Source organism: Ptiloglossa arizonensis, chromosome 5 (genome assembly GCF_051014685.1).
Source record: "Ptiloglossa arizonensis isolate GNS036 chromosome 5, iyPtiAriz1_principal, whole genome shotgun sequence".
NCBI classification, from domain to species: Eukaryota; Metazoa; Arthropoda; class Insecta; order Hymenoptera; family Colletidae; genus Ptiloglossa; species Ptiloglossa arizonensis.
Genome location: NC_135052.1, coordinates 27,108,211 through 27,130,715, shown reverse-complemented (window position 1 = coordinate 27,130,715; position 22,505 = coordinate 27,108,211). Strand labels below are relative to the sequence as shown.

General features: G+C 39.6%; 1 protein-coding gene across 3 annotated transcripts in view; it reads left to right on the top strand.

The window, feature by feature from the left end:
• Positions 1-14,093, top strand: part of Ino80 (chromatin-remodeling ATPase INO80) — a 31,437-nt gene extending 17,344 nt beyond the window's left edge. For all 3 annotated transcript variants that reach the window (XM_076311518.1, XM_076311517.1, XM_076311519.1), the window contains one exon: positions 8,418-14,093. In XM_076311518.1, coding sequence (XP_076167633.1) covers positions 8,418-8,818 — 401 coding nt within the window. In that variant the 3' untranslated portion in view covers positions 8,819-14,093. The remainder of the gene's footprint in view (positions 1-8,417) is intronic.
• The last annotated feature ends 8,412 nt before the right edge of the window (positions 14,094-22,505 follow it).

Sequence of the window (22,505 nt, the reverse complement as noted above, 5' to 3'; positions counted from 1 at the left end):
GCTTCACGTTATAATAATATAGAGGAAGAAAAAATACAAAAAATAACAAAAAGTATCGAGTCAAGATAATTTCATACTTGGTCTCTTCGGTTTTCGATCATTATGCGAGGAGTAGTATTGTTTTGAATAGGTCTGTGGAAAAGTAAAGTTTGAGAACCACTGGTCCAAGTTATAATAATATGGAAGGAGAAAAAATATGAAAAAGTATCGACTCGAGACAATCTCGTAATCATGGGTGCATTTGAGAGTCATTTGCATAATTCCTCGCAGAGATAACCCTGGCCATGGTCCAAGAAGGAATGGAGTGGTTATAGGGGGTGGTTAGATTTCGTCGATTCGTGCCGTGCTCGATCGTACCGCGCCGTGTCATCTTGTCTTCTGTCATATTTTCGTGTTGCGTAACGGAATGTAATTCCAACCAGTTCGAGTGGTCGGAGGACAAGTTATGCCCGCGGAGTTTCTAGTTCCGTGACGTTCCTAATAACCTGAGTCGGTTGTGTTCTTTCTTGAACTTCTATCCGATCGCAAATTGAAGATTCAGAAACGTTCTTAAATCACGCGCTGGCAACCACTGCTAAACGAACAACTTTTAATACCGAGGTACTAAAGTCACAAAGTACTAAAAGTCATACGATTATTTACTCGACAATTGAGTAAATATTTTTGAAATATTTTGGCGCTCGACTATCGCGAGCCTGGGTATTAGCTTTGGAATAACTAACGGGTGGAACGCAGGATTGTGACTCTCGTAGAAAGCGTGTTGGATACGTCCATTGGAGACGTTTGCGAGTTACGATTTTCAAAACTTAGAAATTAATGCGTAACTCAATTTATTATTGATATACAGGGTGTTCCAAAAATAATTGTTCGAAGAAACATTGAGGTTAGGTTTCTGCAGTGTTCGGATCACCTTTTAATTAACTCTCGTTATGCACTGATGCTTGTTCAAATCTCGATAGAGGTATCTCGCTTGAATTTTAATGACCCACCCCACCATTCCCCCACTACTCAATGCCTCGAGCGTGATTCGATTCTGTGAACAAAGTTAGCGAATAAATACAGCAAAACTACACTCGTACACTTGTAAAAGTATCCTACTGGTACATATATCATTAATCATTCGTATCTCTGCAAATTATCGACCTTAATATTTTATACATTGCAAATCGAACTTGTCTATTATTCCGTAGAGAATGGGGGGTGGATTAGGCATTTCCCTTCCAGATCAGCGAGACCTTAACGAAACATACCGAAAGGCGATTACCGCTCCCCACGATTCGAAAGAAATGGTCCCCAGTCTCGCGACTCTCGCGACGCGCATGCGCGCTCGCACCTAAGTCGCACCGCGGCGTCCAATAAACGATCCCGACTCCTGTGGCTCTCGATCCATATTCCCCCGGTTATTACGATAACAAATCGGGCGATTCGTTGTTCTCGCCGAACCGTGGCTCGTCGAAGTCTGGCTGGCGGCCGTGGCCGTGGGGGAGAGGCCTCCCCGGGCAACGGTGGAGGGGGGACCCGAAACTATTTCATTGTCTTACGCTTTAGAATGCAATAATTTTCTCGGTTGCCCCGAGGCGAGAGAGTGCCTCGGAGCGCCGTGAAAGCGGGCCGATCGCTGGTAAAGGACGAGAGCGCGTAGTGGTGGGGGTGGGGCCGTGGAGGGGGAGTTCGGCTGTTTCTCGGGCCGAGATACGGCAGGATAATGCGGGAAGATAGGACGGGGCAAGGATATTGCCGGCCTGGACGGTCGGCATTCCGCGGATCCTCGCGTTCCAATCGCCCCTTCCAGCTACCTCGAAACATTCAACCGAAGACCCCTCTTTGTGCGTTACGGCGGGCCTCGTATCTCCCGGCGGGGATCTCACCCACGCGGTGCTTTTCGCGGGAATCGCGCGGTGCCCCTCGATGCGAAAATATTTCAACCGATACTCTCCCCCTCTACCGACTTCATCCCCACTCCCATCGCGTTCCTCGTTCCTCGGTTCCCTTCGCGCGGATATTAATTCAATTAGGGATCGATCCTCCGTCGACGCGTCGTCCCCCCACTCCCTCCCGCCACACTCTCTGCTACGTCATCGAGCAGGTCGAGTCCTGCTTCATCCGTGCGCGTAACTCTTTCGATATTATTAATCCCATTGACGGAAACGACGAATCTCAACCGTGTGGTTTTTTTTCTTTTTGCCTTGGTATCGAGCGTCGCGATATTTTCAAAGCTGGTGATTTCAATCTGGATGATCAAGAACACCCTATTAAATTCTTCATCGTTGACAAAGGTCAGATCAAATCACTGATAGAGAATTATACACATTATACGACACGTAAATTAACAGAAATGTTAATTCAAGTATCAATGACTACCATCCATGAGTATTTTGTGAAGCTTGGATACTTAAGTCGTTTTAATGTATGCTCTACAAACGCAATGAGGAGGCACAATGTTTGAAGCCAGTAGTGACAAGAGATGAAAAATGGATCATTTATAACAATGTTTAATGTTAAGTAGCGAAGATTCTGGGAAAACGAAACGAACCACCTTGAATGACCCCAAAAGTCAGTCTCTATCAGAAGATAGTCATGCTTTGTGTCTAGTGGGACTGGAAAGGAGTCCTAAATCATGACCTTCTGCCAAACAACCAGTTGATAAATTCGGAAATCACAATCAGATGAATTAAAAACAGTGATTGGACAAAACGATCCAGAACTAGCGAATTGGAAAGGTGTTCTGTTTCGTTAGGTCAATGTGCAACCTTATGTGTCTTTGACTAAAGTTGTTGTGGTGTCCTACTTCACTCACTGTATACACCAGACTTTGCTGTTGTAAAGTTCAGATTATAATGTGCTGGAGCTGAAGAGAAAAACCCAAAAAGAAGACACCAGATAGTGGGCAACACTTCTGCACCAATGTGAAGACAATCCTTAACTCTTTGGATTCGAGAGGGTGTAGTTTTTCCAATCAGGGAACACTTTGTGGCTTGGAATTCAAACTGAAATTTAAATATTACACTCTTGTAAAATGTAAACATATGTATGCGAAGTATGTAAATAAAAATATTCCATTTAAGATTAACCGTATAATTTAAGGGACTTTATCAAAGAGTCAGTTTCTGGTAGCAAAAATGCTTCGAGTGCAAAGGGTCAAAACTAATATCCACCATTCCCTAACGACATCTGGCACTCTTTAGATCATTGTTGCACTCTGTGGATTTTCATTCATTTAGATGTTTACAAAATTCCCTTGAGGCAACCACCTCAACTCTTTGATCCACCTACAAAACCACATTGAAAAGTCCTTTTCTAAGAAACCTACGAACTTCTGGGACAGAATCTTCACAAGTTGCATAGAAGGCACAGAAAGGATGTAGAACAAAATGGCGACTATGTGATTCAATAAGTGTAAACGACCCGAATTTCCCGGAAAATCCAGTATTGTAGAACCTGCCCAAGTGTTCGACGTCTGGCACTCTTTAGATAATTGTTGCACTCTCTGGATTTTCATTTATTTAGATCTTTACAAAATTCCCTTGAGGCAATCACCTCACCTCTTTGATCCACCTACAAAACCAAATTGAAAAGTCCTTTTCCAAGAAACCTAACAACTTCTGGGACAGAACCTTCACAAGTTGTATAGAAGACATAGAAAGGATGTACAAGTTGCATAGAAGACACAGAAAGTATGTAGAACAAAATGGCGACTATGTGATTCAATAAGTATAAAAGACCTGAATTTCCTAGACAACCCAGTGTTTTATAACCTGGCCAAGTGTTTCGATCACTGTCCCAATGGTGTACGGTAGTTATCGGCGTGAGATTAGGATCCCCAATAGGAACCATCACGATGGTTCTTGGTCTGAAGAATCTCCCCCCGAACTACTCGTAGTGAATCCCTGGCGTTGAAATCGCACGTAGAATTTCGAAAGCGCTTCCCGAGGAACCCGATGGCGGGCCCCCGAGCTTTTCCCACCCTTCCCTCCCTTTGTTCCCCGAGTGGGCACTCGAGGCGTTCCTGCGCCAGAAGGTGGCTGAAGAGCACCTCCTGAAAGGATCGGGAACGTGCCCAAGGAATGTCGACGACTCGAGCAACCGGGGGAAAAAGGAAAAAAGGTGCGCGAAAGAAACGAAACGAAGGAAGAGACGACGACGACGACGACGACGACGACGCCAATGGGAGAAGCGGAGAGGGGGAAGGGGGAGGGGGAAGGGGGAGGGGTTGTTGGATAGAAGGGGAGGGGACGTCCTCTCTCGTACATCCTTGCTCGGCTACTGACCTCCGACCCTGTCACTCACCCTCCTCGGTCCTCCACCTCCGAATAGAATTTTTCTCCCCTCGCTATCTCATTAAATTCTTCTTCTTCCACTACCACCACCCACCCTCCCCCCTCTCCTCTCCTCTTCCTCTTTACTTTCGTCCTCCGTGGGGCTCCTGCGCTTACGATCAGTCGAATAGATGCCGTAGCACGATCCTCGAGTTTGTCTTCGATCACGAGGTGTGCGCGCGCGCGCATGCGCGCAAGTACCGGTGAATAACCGATTAACTGGTCAGACCACTCCACCGCTAAATGGAGGGCCTTCTCGTATCCCGCATCTGCCATTATAATCGCGAAAAGTTGCACGGGGCCCCGTGGTGGCCTGTCCTTCTTTCCCGCGAAATTCGTTGCTTTAGGGCATCCTGTTTCTCCTGTCTTCCGAGGCGAGAGTCGTCCACTTTGACGGGACGTCGGGCAAGTGACTTTCCTCCGTGTTGGTAGCCTTGGACCGGGCACACTTCTTCGTGGGGGGGAGGGAGGCTTCCCCGAATTCTATACCGGGAAATAAAAATCGTGAAAGTAAGGCGAGATTTTCAGGAGAGTATTTCTGGAATTGTGAATAAATACGAAACGATACCGTGACCTTCGAATTACAAAATTACGCGTTTGCTTACTAAAGGGGTAAATTTGATTTTAGAAAATTTTTACGGTTTTTGAATTTTGGATATTATTATCGTGGAATTTTTTGAACGTGTAATGGGCGATGTTAAGGAGAATTTTAAATCGATTGGCGTTCCTTACGTTTTTCAAAAATCGAAAATTTTTGCTGGGAAGGTATGAAAATGAAAGAGTAGGAGTATTGAGTAATCATGAAGTGACTCTAAAAAAATGTACGGAAGCCGTGGTAGCCATTTTCTTTCCTATGAAATTTGTTACCGCAGAGTATCCTGTTTCCTGTGTCTTGCAATTGTAAAAAAATAAAGTTTTCGTCGCTGTGTTTTAGCTTAGGTTAATACACTATACATTGTAGAGGTTAAGATTCGTGTAACGAATATAATCGTATCTTCGAGTTTCTGGAACATCTGAAAAACACAATAATGTGGTTAATTGTGCAAATAATAAGAATAGATGCTAGTAGTTTCAATGTTTATTTTTAATATTTATTTTATGTCTAAAATCGTGGTCCAGTGAGGTTAAACACAACCAAGGCTGGAAGTATTTGAATAATCGAATGTTTGAATATTTGTATATTCGAATATTTGAATACTTGAATATCGTTACATGTTACATGAAACATTTGTAAATTAGAATACCATTATTAGAGTATTTGAACAATAGAATGTCGTTATTCGAATATTTGTGAACTTAAGTATCATTATTGAAGTATTTTAAAATTCGAATACCAGTATTGGAATATTTGAATATTAGAATATTGTTATTCGAAGATAAAAATTAACTCGAAGTACTTAATTTATAGTTCATGTCACACTGTTCCAATACTAGGAGTATCTAGATACTTTATCGGTGCACAAAATATTCAAATGTTTCAATAGTCGATAAGTCGAATACCCAAGTATTTCAATAGTCAATCATTCAAATACCCAACTATTTCAGTAGTCGATGATTCAAATACCCAACTATTTCACTAGTCGATGATTTAAATAATCAAGTATTCGAATAGTATTTGAATGACATTCGTCAAGTATTTGAATCACTGAAATACTCGAGTACTCCAATGCAGAAAAATTCGACGAGTAGTCCCAACCTTAGTCTAGCGCAACGAAGAGGTATTGCAAAAGCCTTCTCGCGTTTCCCGATAGATGGAGTTAACTTTTAATTTATTATTCGGAGGCAGACAAGTTAACTCTCCGTTCGAATTTGTCAAGATTTTTCAAAATTTTGTTCATTCTTTATTTACCCACTTTAAGTAGCTCTTTGATCGTACTACAATATTTGTATCGATAAAAATTATACCACATTCGTATTCGATTAGAATCAAGATGCAATGTATAGTCTTTACTCTTGTTTAATCTATAAGGATTCACGATCCAGAAATTACACATCGAAATTGGCTAGGTTTATTGCATCCTTTGAAAGAAAATGCAAATATTGATTTTGTTAGAATTTCCATAAAAAAAATTGAGAAAATCGGCCCGATCCGATAGTTTTTCATGAAATCGTCTGAACACGTAATCCGTAACCGATTAATCTGTAACTGGTTGTAGTCTGGACCTTCGGAGGTCCGTAATTGGTCGAGGTAAATGAGTATGGAACTCGACACATTGGAAGTTTCCAGTTCTCAACGAAATACATTGTACTCAATGTAGAACATGTAGTTTACGAAAGATCACCTGGGTAGATGATACTCCAATTATGTCGAATAACGTGTAAATGCAGTTGAAAGCTGAACAAGTTCGGATATAGGTGATACTGCCCGAGGGCTCCAGATGCAAACTGTGTCAAAGAAATTACAAATTATAAGTACAGTCATTTCTGTCTTGCCACGATTTCTCTTCGTCAGATTGTCGCAAAGTTATTCCTGATGCTACCTGAAACCCGATCGTATCGCGTTAAGTGTCAATTGCCTTCACTGTTTCTCACTCTCGTTCTTGATGTATGTAAAGCTGAGATCGAATCGGAGAGATAACAGCGATATATTTTTATTTACTCTTTAGTCGGGTGGTCACAGGTTGGTACCGAGTTCGTGACAAACTTGACAGGGTATCGTATAATGAAATTCCACACCTGAGAACGTTAACAATATCGCTGGGGCACAGCTGGGGGTAACGCAGGGCTACGTAACTCGTTCCCATTGGCTGATCATAAATTATTAAACCGAGATTCCAGTAGGTCACATACCGAGCATTGATCCATCGAAGTTTTATTTTTATAAGCTCAAACTTTTTGTTCTCGGTCTCTAGGGTGACTAATAGCGTCATCCTGTTAATTTAAACTATCATCGACTTTGCTAACTTTAACTAGAAGGTTCTTGCCTAGGTTGCTCATCAGAACCACCATTTTCAACTATTTTCAGATCTGCAGGTTGGGTCGAGATATTTTGTCACTTATTTACACTATATATTGTTCTGAATTTTGCTAAATTGTGTCAGGAGATTCTTGACTTCGCTGTTGTGGACTATTGGGTCTAATTCTTTTAAATATAGTTAAATTTTTTCAGAAGACCCTTTCCTCAATCTCTGATGTACACCACACTGACTAGCCATTTTACTACATACTTAGAACTTTGCTAACTTGTGTCAGTATCTTTGACTTCATTGTTGCAGACTACTGTCTTTTTACTCGAAAGACTATTAACTTTCATCGAGAGATCCTTAATCCAGTCTCCGTTATATACCGCACCTTCTAGTCATCCTTGATCCCATCGATGGCGATCATAGGGTTCTTATCCGGGTTACCCATTCTTAGTATCATCTCTGACTATCCTGAAATGGTAGTCCACAAGAACAATATCTCTCAATATTAATGCACAACTCTTTATCATAACTTCTACCTTACCTTTCAATTACCAGGTCCATGTTCATCTTACCCAGGTTACTAATTCCTAGTATCATCTCTGACTACCCCCAAATGGTAGTCCACAAGTACAATATCTGTCAATACCAATGCACAACTCTTTATCATAACTTCTACCTTACCTTTCAATTACCAGGTCCATGTTCATCTTACCCAGGTTACCAATTCCTAGTATCATCTCTGACTACCCCCAAATGGTAGTCCAAAAGGAGGACAGTAGCTCTCCACTCAACATTATTGCACAACACTTTATCATAACCTCTACCTTACCTTTTAATTACCAGGTCCATGTTCATCTTACCCGGGTTACCAACTCCTAGTATCATCTCTGACTACCCTCAAATGGTAGTCCACAAGAACAATATCTCTCCACTCAACATTATTGCACAACACTTCATCCTAACCTCTACCATACCTTTTAATTACCAGGTCCATGTTCATCTTATCCAGGTTACCAATTCCTAGTATAATCTCTAACTATCCTCAAATGGTAGTCCACAAGAACAATATCTCTCAATACCAATGCACAACTATTCATCATAACTTCCACCTTACCTCTTAATTACCCTAATAGAAACGAAGTAGCAAAGAACACCGCAACAATAATTAACCAACGCAACGCTTCACTTGTTGCAGGTCAAGGAACATCCGGTCCAGCAGAAGGTGACGGGCCCAGTACAGTGGGTCCCCTGGGTCCGGTTGGAAGTCTTGGATCTCTACCAGGCAGAGGAGGCCCGCCAACGATTCGAAGAGGTCCGGGACGACCGAGACTCAGGCCAACGGGTCCTGGTCATCAGGGTTACCGTACTCCAGGTCACCACCATGGCAGGAAAGTCCAGCGACCGCTCCCGGTGCCACTGAGGTCGCAGCAGACGATCGCGACGATGAACCAACAGAAGTCACCCGCTCAACGTCCTTCGGGATCCGGTCCGTCGATCTCCTCCTCCCTGAACACAACCAGCTCGTTCCCCACCTCCACCGAGTCACGACCATTCGGATTCTATACGCAACAACAGCAGCCACGGGGATCCTCCTAGCTTTCGGAGGGTGAATTCCTTCGGGTGATCCTCGAGGGTGATTCCTGAGCTCGGTAGCAACTGGGACTCTTGTTGGCTGACCATTCAACGTCCTGGCGGTTCGTCGACGATCATTCTGAAATCTTCGAGGGTTATTTTCGGATCCTAATCGGGCCAAACTCGAAGCTACCTACCTGGACCTGAACGGACGACGTGTCTCGTCTACCTTGGAATAATCTCGATCGGTTGGACCCCAGGACGAGTGACTCAGTTTCCAATCCGTGGATCCTCGTCGTTAGAACCTGCCGTTTTTATCCACCCGAGCGACAGATCACCGATTTCATCGGGATACCATGTCCTCGTTAAAGGACTACCGCTTCAATGGACTTGAGATTCGTCACGGTACACTCGCGACCATTTTACGCTCAAATAGTGCCACGCAGATCTATCCAAGGACTTGGCCGGTTCGCTGTTAGTAAATATTACGTTGAATCGCGCGCGGTGAACAAGTATCGAGGTTTCGCGGGATTAACCCCGTACGACGAGGGTTTTTTTTTTTTCTTCTTCTTCTCTCGTCCGCGCGGCATCGTGCGTTAAACGATTTCTTTTTCGAGGTACACCGATCGTGCGAACCTAACCTCGAAAACACTTAACTCCGTTTGGCTTCGTGCTCGATTACACGCGCGAGGTTACATGTACAAAGGGTCGGTATTTAAGCGATTAATCGATATTAAGGAGAAATTGCGCGGCGATTGGGCACGGAGTCGGCTCGGGGCACTCGTGAAGCGCGCGGGGTGTCGTTTAGGCAAATTTTTGTACAAATGAAACGGAACATCGCGACGCTCGTTGTTAGGTACTTAATAAAAGTTCGAGCACGCTTGGATCGGGGGACGTGGTGATTCTGGAGTTAACGAGGAGGAGTTTCGCGGACGAAAACGGACGACTCTTCGATCTACGTGGGAATACCACGACGAGAGATACCTAGGAGAACGTCGTTTGACGATTTACGAGGATGTCTGATTTTGTCACGTGGCTGACACTCGTGACGTATCGGTAGAGTTACTCGTTGAACAGGAGCACCGGTTAGAAACTGAATATGAATGGCGAACAATTGTGAAAACGATACGTAGCAACCGTGACTAGCTTTCTATTATTTTATTTTATTCTAGTTTTAGTTCGTAAAAATGAAACTCTCCTTCAAGTGGACAGGACGTGAAAGGTCCGCGCGCGCCGCGGAATTACGACGTGAAACCAAGATGGCGGATGGTACCGGACGAACTTTGATAAATGGACGATCGAACGATCGGGGCACGGGGATGCCTCTTCTTTCAATCTCGCTTCTATTTTTCTCTCACCACTAATTCTCTAACTTTTGTGTCTCTCGACGTATTACGATTCGTCAACGCTGTAGCACCACTGTTTCGTCACTCGGCTCGGTTGGACGATATTTTTTATGCGTGTTATGGAACCGTGTCATTAAGCCGATTCGATTTGTAAGAGAATGGTATTTATATTAGCAATAAACGATTCAAATGGCCCACTGATAACCAATTCAATTCCCATGGATTCCCTGTGACTTTGTCACGAGATGATCGGAATGGGTACAAACCACCATTATGATTTGTACGTGCCGAGATTGGGAGCAGTAGAATTTTTTCTGTATTCGAATACTCGAACATTCGAGTTGCATTCAAATATTCGAGTATTGGAATATCTTACAAATAATTGACCGTTTGAATACCCCTCAAATACTCGAATATTCGAGTAGCATTCAAATGTTCGAGTATTGGAATACCTTTCAAGTACTTGACCATTCGAATATCCCTCGAATACCCCTCAAATACTCGAATATTCGAGTAATATTCAAATATTCGAGTATTGGAATATCTAACAAATAATTGACCGTTCGAATACCCCTCGAATACTCGAATATTCGAGTAGCATTCAAATATTCGAGTATTGGAATATCTAACAAATAATTGACCGTTTGAATACCCCTCGAATACTCGAATATTCGAGTACCATTCAAATGTTTGACTATTCGAATACCTTTCAAATACTTGATCATTTGAATATCCCTCGAATACTCGAATATCTGAGTAACATTCAAATATTCGATTATTTGATTATCTTTCAAATATTTGACCATTCGAATACCCCTCGAATACTCGAATATTCGAGTAGCATTCAAATGTTCGATTATTGGAATATCTTCCAAATACTTGACCATTCGAATACCCCTCGAATACTCGAATATTCGAGTAGCATTCAACTATTCGGTTATTGGAATACTTTTTAAGTACTAGACCATTCGAATATCCCTCGAATACCCCTCAAATACTCGAATATTCGAGTAATATTCAAATATTCGACTATTGGAATATCTTCCAAATACTTGACCATTCGAATACCCCTCGAATACTCGAATACTTGAATATCCGAGTAGCATTCAAATGTTCGACTATTGGAATACCTTTCAAATACTTGACCATTCGAATACCCCTCGAATACTCGACTATTAAAATACCATTTTAATACTTCACCGTTCGAATACCATTCAAATACTATTCGAATAAAGGAATGACAGTTTAGTCAATTTTAGCCACGGTCTTTATTATAACTGCACTAGAGATTTTATGCATTTATAGCGTATAATAGTATGGAAAACATATGTAAAACATATGTGGGATATATTTCATAAATTAATATAATAATGCTAACATTTTATTTTGCACAACTGCGTACACTCTGCATGCGTTTAGCCCATGTTCTCCATATTCGCGTACACCATAAATGCATACATTCCACAGCTTAAGTATAACATTTCGACCCTAGAGTTTTATGTCACTTTCAGTAAATAAAGAAAAATAGTGATCTAAGAACAACGTACGATAATTATAAGTTTGGAAGAAAAAATAGAAGCAAGAGTATTTAATAAAGGAAAAAGAATTGTATGTAAATAATGAATGTCAACTTTATCTAAGAAAATAATACAAATTTCTTTGAAAAACAGAAACAAGGACGAAGTAGTAGATGGTAGTAAAATGATCGACCCAACCCACACTATTTTTTCAATAGAAAATAGTTTTGCCTTTATCTTTGTCATGTAAGTAGGGTATTTCATTCTTTCGAATACAATTAAAAAATAACCAATCTATATAAAACAACAGGATCTAATTTAGCACAGAAATGTTCTGTGTAATATCCCACGCGTCTATTTAACGACGAAAGGAAAATAAAAAATGAAAATGAAAAATAAGAACGATAAATTTAAAGAAGTTGGTACATAGTCCACATCACACTATTCAAATATTCAAATCCTTCAAGAGTACTGGTATTTTCAATGCATTCAAATACTGTTGGAATAGTCAAAGTATTCGAAAAGTATCAAAGTATTCAAATTATTCGAAATGTAACTGTAAAAGTAGTCGAAGTATCCAGTATTTGAGTACCATTCGAATTGTATTCAACGAATATTTGATTCAAAAATGTTTTCGTCAATTTGAGTACTTAGTATTCGTAAATTTGAATGCTTAGTATTCGTAAAATTTGAATACTTAGTATTCGTCTGAAGTATTCTACGTAATTCGTCTGAATACACTATTTCAATCTACGAATACAATTCGAACAACTAATTCCCATCTTAGGTGTTTATTTAAAGACTGCACATTTCATAAACAAGAAGTACAAGGGTTATTATCTATCATGATCTTTTGATCGACCACCACTTTTGAGTGGTCCTGTGCAAGTACACAATCGCCAGATTTCGTACATTAAATTTAATTGGACTTGAAAGCATGGTACTTGTTAGTATTAAAAAGTACATTTTCTTGAGAATGACGTTGCCACACGGTTGCATTTGTATTTTACCTTGCATTCCTGGCATCGCGACCCGGGCATTACGAATGTACACATGCTGGTTTTTGCAGCGATGCACCGAAGTGAAGGACGTAAACGAAGTAAATGGATAAACAGTGAATAATGGATACACCAGTATTAAAGTTACCAATGCGATACTAGTTTTTCTCGTCGAGGTTTCAGCGTCTACAACTCGCATCCTTGTTAAATATGTCTTATTATCATCCCCTGAATAATATCAAAGAAATGGACGAGGCCAAGTATACGATCAATTTACTTCAAATATTCTTTTCTTTCTCTTGTTCCACGTATGTCTTCAATTTTCATTTATTTTCTTAAGTACGGACGAGGCTTTTAGTTTTGTGTTTGACAGTGTCACCTGGTACCTGTAATCAAAGTTTGAAGAAATAAAAGCGAATGGGACGTGCAGTGGGATCTGTATTGTTACAGGGAAAATTGAGCTGAAAATTCGTGCATTAATCGAATACTTGACTGTTCGAATACCGATCAGATACTTGACTATTCGAATACCGATCAGATACTTGACTATTCGAATACCGATCAGATACTTGACTATTCGAATACCGATTACATACTTGACTATTTGAATACCGATTACATACTTGACTATTCGAATACCGATCAGATACTGGATTAATTCAATATCGATCGGGTACTCGACTGGTCGAATATCGATCAGATACTTGACTATTGAAATATCAATCAGATACTTGACTATTCTAATACCAAATAGATACTCGTCAATCCGAACACCAATCAGATACTTGACTATTCGAACACTAATGAGATACTTAATCATTTGAATACCAATGAGATATTTGACTATTCGAACACTAATGAGATACTTAATCATTTGAATATCAATAAGATACTCGACTATTCAAATACTAATGAGGTACTCAACCGTTCGAATACCAATGAGACACTTGACTATTCGAATAGTAATGAGATACTTAACCATTTGAATATCAATGAGATACTTAATCATTTGAATACCAATGAGATACTTGACCATTCGAATACTAATGAGATACTTAACCACTTGAGTATCAATGAGATACTTGACTATTCGAATAAAGAAATGAAAAAGAACTTCACTTATATAGGATACCCTCACTACGATCAGACTCAAAATAAAGTTTACTCTAAAAGGTTAATCTTTCTTGAAATTAAGTAAAAAAAGAAAGCCTCCAGTTTCGCGAAAATAATCGAACATTGCAAACTTTAACCTCCTGTATTTTTTAAGCAAAATTTGAAGTCAGTATAATGGTAACTTACACCCATGCAAAATTCACACGAATTGCAAATCGTGTCAAATGTTCCAGTCGTGTTTTTGAACATACGTATATTTTTATTATAAGTATTTGTTTTGACTTTGAACTTTGAACTTCGAACTCTCCGAAAATAATAATTAAACATTTACCCTTTCAGCAAACGTACACATGTATAACAAGTTATTAAATATTTTCCAACAGTATACCTGCTCGAGCTATTATACTCTTTCCAACACAGACCCTTTTTGAATCCCGAGTTACATTTGATAAACAACATTCTTATTGCAAAATTCTCGAATAACAATTTTTCATTCACGAAAACAGAATTGTCCAAGCAGTAGAACAATAAATTCTTGCCTCAGTCGCATTTGTTATTCACACAACTAGAATCATCAACCAAGTAGAAAAATAAGTTCTTTGTTCATTGATATTGTTTATTTACAAAAGTAGAATTATCGAAGAAGTGATACGGTAAATTCACGAGGTGAGTGGTATTTTTCATTCACGGAACCAGGATTGTCGAAGCGATCGTGCGACAACAATTAACGAAAATATAAATCGCTCACAATGGCGTAACGAGTAATATTATGTTGTTCACAACTGGCCTAGACTCTTTGCTCGACAGTAGAAGATATCAAGTGAAAGTCAGACAAGACACTCCCGCGCTTGTTCTGTCACCGATGACAGAATAAAAAATGTGGTGAACGGGAAAACTCGCAAGTTATTAACCAGACGATAAATTAAGATCACCAATACGCTCAAGTACCCAGTGCAAATTACACTGTCCCTCTTATTCATCGCTTTCTACACTTATTTACGTGCGTCGAGAAAATGGTACGCGATCGAAGGTAGCCGGTAATTCGCCCGGAACAGTTATTACTGAATTATTAGTTGCGTCCACCTTCGACGTGCATACTTAAATCATGTTTTTAACTCAAACGTCAATAATAACGTGAAACGCTGCACATAAATGGCATTGATTGAAAACTTTCACGATGTGCAACAAATTGGAGCTCCGAGTTCCACGTACGACCTGATTTCAACCGAAATCAATCACCATACACTTACAACGTGATTAAATTTTTCCACTCTTAGCCCCCCCCCCCCCCCCCCTACTCTAATAACGTTAATCGAATAAATAATCATTATTCTTTACCAAATTTCACATCTTGTTCGTTTTTAATACGGTCTCCGTAACGTGGCGTTATTTTCAATTAATTTTACATCGACGACTTTCGTTAACAATGACCGTCGTTTATTACAGTTCTGATCAATGTTATCAGGAGATTCGGTTTTAGGTTACTTATCGTTATTCGATTAGAGTAGCTTTCTAAACGAAACAATTTTGACCACTTACAATGCTTCTGACTATTACTTAATATAGTTCAGATTTGGTAGGATTATTTTCAACTATACTCCAGATAGATAATTTTGATGAACAAATATTTCTAACTATTATTAATTCTGCTCAATTTTTTTAGAAGGTTTACAATTAGGTTATTAATGTACACCACTATTCTGACTATTTTGAATTTTGTTAACTCTTATCGAGGGATATTTTTCTTCTGTCACTACTTTAAACGAGTACTCTTATTTATTCTTAGTTCTATTGGTACACGTTAAGAGATACTTACTCGAATTTCAAATGCATATAGTGTAGCTCTGTTCACAATTATTCTCAAACCTATTAGAAGCTTTTTATCTAACCCAATGAGGTATACCTCTATTGCTAACTCTTCTTAATCCTGGTATCTTGCACTGGTAGGTTCCTATTATAGTGACTGATATACACTACCTTAATGTGGACTATTTACTCCTAGTCCTTGTGATAGTTTTCATTAGATTCTTCATCCAGTGACTGCTATAAAGTCTCCACTGTCTCTCATTATCCAAAGTTTTGCTAACCAGTTCCAAAACGTTTCTTGTGTCACCTAACCTGCACTGGAAGGTTACTATTATAGTGACTGATATACACTACCTTAATGTGGACTATTTATTCCTAGTCCTTGTGATAGTTTTCATTAGATTCTTCATCCAGTGACTGCTATAAAGTCTCCACTGTCTCTCATTATCCAAAGTTTTGCTAACCAGTTCCAAAACGTTTCTTGTGTCACCTAACCTGCACTGGAAGGTTACTATTATAGTGACTGATATACACTACCTTAATGTGGACTATTTATTCCTAGTCCTTGTGATAGTTTTCATTAGATTCTTCATCCAGTGACTGCTATAAAGTCTCCAATGTCTCCATCTACCCAAAGTTTTGCTAACCAATTCCTTGTTTCTTCTAACTTGTATCAAATAATTTTTCTTCATGCCCCTAAAGAACACTAGGTTATTCCTATCAGGCTATCAATATATTCAACAATTGCTATTAATTGTGATATAATAGTTTCTGCAATTAATGTATTCTGTAATCTGTTTTCAATTCTGCTGACTTTTACCAGTAAACTTTTATCTGCATTATTGTCACAGATCTCAAGATCTCCATTCCCCATATCCCATTTGCACCAGATTATCATTCTGCTCACCTGTTCTTCTCAGAGTTCAACCATTTTCTTGATCATATCTCCAATTCTCACAAACCTAATCACCTAACCCAGACACCCAATGTACCCCTACATCACCTATCCCTCTAACCTCTGACTCTAACTGTTCCAAAGTCTCCCAAACATAATCAACAAACGTCCATTGTACTTCTATAACACTTATGTACCCTTTACAATCCTTTTAAATCTTCTTTCTTAGAGTTCAACCATCTTCTGGACCATACAGTATCTCCATTCTAAATTCTCACAAACCCAATCACCTAACCCAGACACCCACTGTACCTCTACATCACCTATCCCTCTAACCTCTGACTCTAACTGTTCCAAAGTCTCCCAAACATAATCAACAAATGTCCATTCTACCTCTATAACACTTACGTACACTATACAATCCTTTTCAATCCTTTTTCGTCGAAAAGGATCCTTCAAATTCCTTGTCAGATTGTTCCCAAATCCTTTCAAACAGTCTCTGGCTGACTGCTTCCCACGTTGATCCTCCAGACACGAGTTCCACGTTTCTCAACGACTTCCACTCATTCGTCTAATTCTCACCTGATATAATCGCGATGAGATCCCCCTTCACCGTGGCCGTCGTGAAAAACATTGCTCCAGAATGCGGGCAGAGTGCGGAGAGACAATTGGGGACGCGATGTCTACGGCTACGTTACGTTTTATAATCGTCAATTTGCGCGTGCTCGAGCCTAAAGAACCAAAGGAATCCTTTAGAATCGAGATTCCAACGCAACGTCGCGGAGAGAGGTACGAGGCACGCCTAAAGGCCCAGGGCGATGATCATCGACGCGGGCAAGGCAGCTGCTAGCGGTGATCGCGTCATCATCTGCGTGATTGGTTTCGATCCCGGTCATTCTCGAGCTGGTTCGGTTGCAGAGGGACACGAGTACCACGATTCCGTTGGTTTAGCCGCCCACGTGTTTACACCATTGCGTGTGTAACAGTGTTTCACCGGTTTCGGGTCTTTTCACGCCCCCTTTTCGCCTCTGTGAGCCACGCTCGGCCAGCTTCGCGGTGAAATAAAAGTCTCGGTAAGTGGTGAATTATCGTCACACCTGGTGGAGCAAACGGTCACATCTGACGCTTGACGCGATTCAGGAGGAGTGGATGGTGTTTTCTCGCTTCGATTCCTGCACGGTTGTGTTACACGCTCGGTTATTCCTGGTTCACGGGAGGAGGATATTCGGAGGAGAGTACAGGCGAGGTGTTTTTATATCCCGTGAAATTTTTCTGAAGGTGACGCGCGGATACTGGATCTCTAGAGTACCTCGGTATAGGGATTCGTGTGTAGGATATTGGATCTTTAGAGTACCTCGATATAAGTACTCGTGTCCCTACATTGGATCTTTAGAGACAATAGATACGATATTGGATCTTTAGAGTCCCTCGATATAGGAATTTGTGTGTAGAATATTGGATCTTTAGAGTACCTCGATATAAGTACTCGTGTCCCTATATTGGATCTTCAGAGATAATAGATACGATAGTGGATCTTTAGAGTTCCTCGATATAGGAACTTGTGTGCAGGATATTGGATTTCTAGAGTTCCTCGATATAGAGACTTGTGTGTAGAATATTGGACCTTTAGAGATAATGGATAGGATATTGGATTTTCAGAGTCTCTCGATATAGGAACTTGTGTGTATGATATTGGATCTCTAGAGTACCTCGATATAAGGACTCGTGTGTAGAATATTGGATCTTTAGAGTACCTCGATATAAGGACTCGTGTGTAGGATATTGGATCTTTAGAGTTCCTCGATATAGAGATTAGTGTGTAGAATATTGGATCTTTAGAGTACCTCGATATAAGTATTCGTGTCCCTACATTGAATCTTTAGAGATAATAGATACGGTAGTGGATCTTTAGAGTCCCTCGATATAGAAACTTGTGTGCAGGATATTGGATTTTCAGAGTCCCTCGATATAAAGGCTTGTGTGTAGAATATTGGATCTTTAGAGTTCCTCGATATAAGTACTCGTGTCCCTATATTGGGACATGATCTTCAGAGATAATAGATACGATATTGGATCTTTAGAGTTCCTCGATATAGGAACTTGTGTGCAGGATATTGGATTTCTAGAGTTCCTCGATATAGAGACTTGTGTGTAGAATATTGGACCTTTAGAGATAATGGATAGGATATTGGATTTTCAGAGTCTCTCGATATAGGAACTTGTGTGTATGATATTGGATCTCTAGAGTACCTCGATATAAGGACTCGTGTGTAGAATATTGGATCTTTAGAGTACCTCGATATAAGGACTCGTGTGTAGGATATTGGATCTTTAGAGTTCCTCGATATAGAGATTAGTGTGTAGAATATTGGATCTTTAGAGTACCTCGATATAAGTATTCGTGTCCCTACATTGAATCTTTAGAGATAATAGATACGGTAGTGGATCTTTAGAGTCCCTCGATATAGAAACTTGTGTGCAGGATATTGGATTTTCAGAGTCCCTCGATATAAAGGCTTGTGTGTAGAATATTGGATCTTTAGAGTTCCTCGATATAAGTACTCGTGTCCCTATATTGGGACATGATCTTCAGAGATAATAGATACGATATTGGATCTTTAGAGTTCCTCGATATAGGAACTTGTGTGCAGGATATTGGATTTCTAGAGTTTCTCGATATAGAGACTTGTGTGTAGAATATTGGACCTTTAGAGATAATGGATAGGATATTGGATTTTCAGAGTCTCTCGATATAGGAACTTGTGTGTATGATATTGGATCTCTAGAGTACCTCGATATAAGGACTCGTGTGTAGAATATTGGATCTTTAGAGTACCTCGATATAAGGACTCGTGTGTAGGATATTGGATCTTTAGAGTTCCTCGATATAGAGATTAGTGTGTAGAATATTGGATCTTTAGAGTACCTCGATATAAGTATTCGTGTCCCTACATTGAATCTTTAGAGATAATAGATACGGTAGTGGATCTTTAGAGTCCCTCGATATAGAAACTTGTGTGCAGGATATTGGATTTTCAGAGTCCCTCGATATAAAGGCTTGTGTGTAGAATATTGGATCTTTAGAGTTCCTCGATATAAGTACTCGTGTCCCTATATTGGGACATGATCTTCAGAGATAATAGATACGATATTGGATCTTTAGAGTCCCTCGATATAGGAACTTGTGTGTAGGATATTGGATCTTTAGAGTACCTCGATATAAGTACTCGTGTCCCTACATTGGATCTTTAGAGATAATGGATAGGATATTGGATTTTCAGAGTCCCTCGATATAAAGACTTATATGTAGAATATTGGATCTTTAGAGTCCCTCGATATAGGAACTTGGTGTCTTAACATTTTATTAAATAAAAATATTTTATACATTCATTTCTATGAACCTTAGTAGTACCAAAATGGGTGTAGAGGGCCAATAATCTTAGATTTTTTATAAGATCACATTCTATATAGTGTCTTGGTGTTAATAGAATCCTGAGGAGGTTGACTGCTTCGTGAGGTTACACTTTGTACAGAAGCTCGATGGTGTTCAATTCTTGAATACATTCAATTCTATATAGAAACTTTATAACGAGGTTAGGTCGTATCATTCCAGTGTTATATTCGAATACAGAATCTCTATAGAATTTTACTATGCTTACATTGCACGTTATAGAATCCTGATAATATTATTATTAGTTATTATATCAGTATTAACTTCTTGGTGATGTTGGAGTTTACGTGTGAATCGTAATGTCTTGCTGTGGACTGTACGTAGCAAATTGGTGACATTAAATTCTTAATGCGAGTTAGGTCGGAGCTATTAGATTCGTGAGGGAGGTAAATTCAGTGCAACAGGTTGGTGATATTAGATTCTTACCGAGGGTAAACGGTATGTAGGAACATGGTACTATTACGTTCTTGTTGGGGTTACTCACTGTGTACAAACATGTTGGTAATTCCTGTTGAATTGCATTCTTTCTCGCAACTTGGTAATCTAACATTCTTCGTGAGATTAAATTTTACTTAGATTCTGGGTGCAACTGAATTCCTCGTAAACACCATAGTCTGTTTGAGAGCTTGGTGATTTGAGGATCTGAGTAGTGTCAGGCTCTACGTAGAAATTTCACGTTTTTTTATATCAAAGATTAGATCTTCCTAGCTACCTAACGCTAGATTTCTGATAGTGTCAGAATTGTGGTCATACATTATGATTAAAAATTATTCATCAGGAGTCTAGTGTTACCTAGCCCAAAGGACCTTATCTACCATGTAAAACCTAACATTAGACAAATTAGAAGTTACCAGACTCTACACAGAATCTTTTTCGTATAACACATTAGTAATTAAAATCTACATAGAATTTTAGTAACAATTTTTCTCAGCCAAAGATATTTCACTCCTATATCTCTGACCACTGCCTCTGTGAATGGTGAACAAAACAACTTTGATGCATCGTTTCTCAACATTGGTCACTTCGATAGAAATGATTCTTTTTACACATTTTACGTTAAATCTTGCACGTTTAATTCAATCTATAAATAGACGTTAATGTAAACACGTTTAATTTTTACATTCTGTGATCATTTCCCCCCTCCAAACGTTCCATATCTCAGCTCACGTTCACCTAATTGGGACATCTGCACCGAGCGATGTGTTATGCTCTATGCAGAGACTATAATACGTACTCCCGTCCTTTCGAATCTGTCGCAAGAAACTAAGAGCTGTCGAGTGGAACTAATCGTGGCAGCTGGTGAAATAAATTCTTCGTTCTTCGTTCGTAGTCTCGCGATTTGGTTCCCATTGTACACGAAGGTGGTGGCGATTTCTTTTCGTTCGAGAAACGTCCGCTCAGAAAATGTTTAATCCCCGATAGGGACGAAACGGGGCTAATTAAAATATCGGAGCAGATGCGGAGGTAAGTATTCCTCCAAGGAGTGATATGCAAATGGTCGCAGTTCCAAGAATTTTCAATGCTGTATCAGCATCCTTATTACGAGCTCCTTGATATTATTAACTGTGAGAATGGACTGTATGAGTAAGGATGTATGTAATTAACGGCCCGCATACGTTACGAAATCGTTATATTCACAAAGCTCGTTCGTTTGCTACGGAATTAAAATCGATGAACATTTATCGAAACTTTTTTTTTTTTTTTTTTTACTCGACTCGGAGACGAGTATGGCGTTTTTTGCTCGCGTGTCATTACGAAGTTCCCATATGCGCGAAATAGAGCAATGAAGGGTTGGTAAAAATTAGTTTGGTGGATATTTAGTTTGCAATAATGCCTGGTGTGAATATTTGTGTGTTTTGTAATAATGTGTAATAATGCCTGATGTGACAATGGTACTTTGTTGCTGAGGTTAGGCAACAAGATGAATGAAAAGATGAAATTTAAATTCGTTGTTTATGAAATGTGTGGACAATTGCCTTATTAGTTAACAATGACACAGCAGTGTCTTTTTTTTATCAAATTTTAATATTTTGGTTCCGGAAAATGAACAAAGAGAATTTTATAAATTTGGGTAGTATTGTACGAACAACATTTTGGTTAGAAATTATTTATCTTTTGGAGGAGTACAAATGTAAAACTTATGAATAATTATTTGAAACGCATACATTTGTAATACTCCTTCGGAAAATAATAATTTCTAAGAAAAATGTTGTTCTTACAATAGTGAGAATTTTTCGTATATTTACTGAAGAGAATTACAAGCTCCATCCAAAGAGGTGAGATACCAATGTTTACATTTTCGCCTGAGAGATCAGTTAAATAGACTGTAGCTATTGGTATGATTTCTGGAGCTCCAGGAACGAATCTCAGTCTCCAGGTACGAGTATTGTGAAGTCATTGAGCCCGACTACTGTGAAGTCATTGGGCCTGACTATTGTAAACTAATTGAATCTGACTATTATGAAGTCATTGGGCTTGAGTATTGTGAACTCATTGAATCTGACTATTATGAAGTCATTGAGCCCGACTACTGTGAAGTCATTGGGCCTGACTATTGTAAACTCATTGAATCTGACTATTGTAAA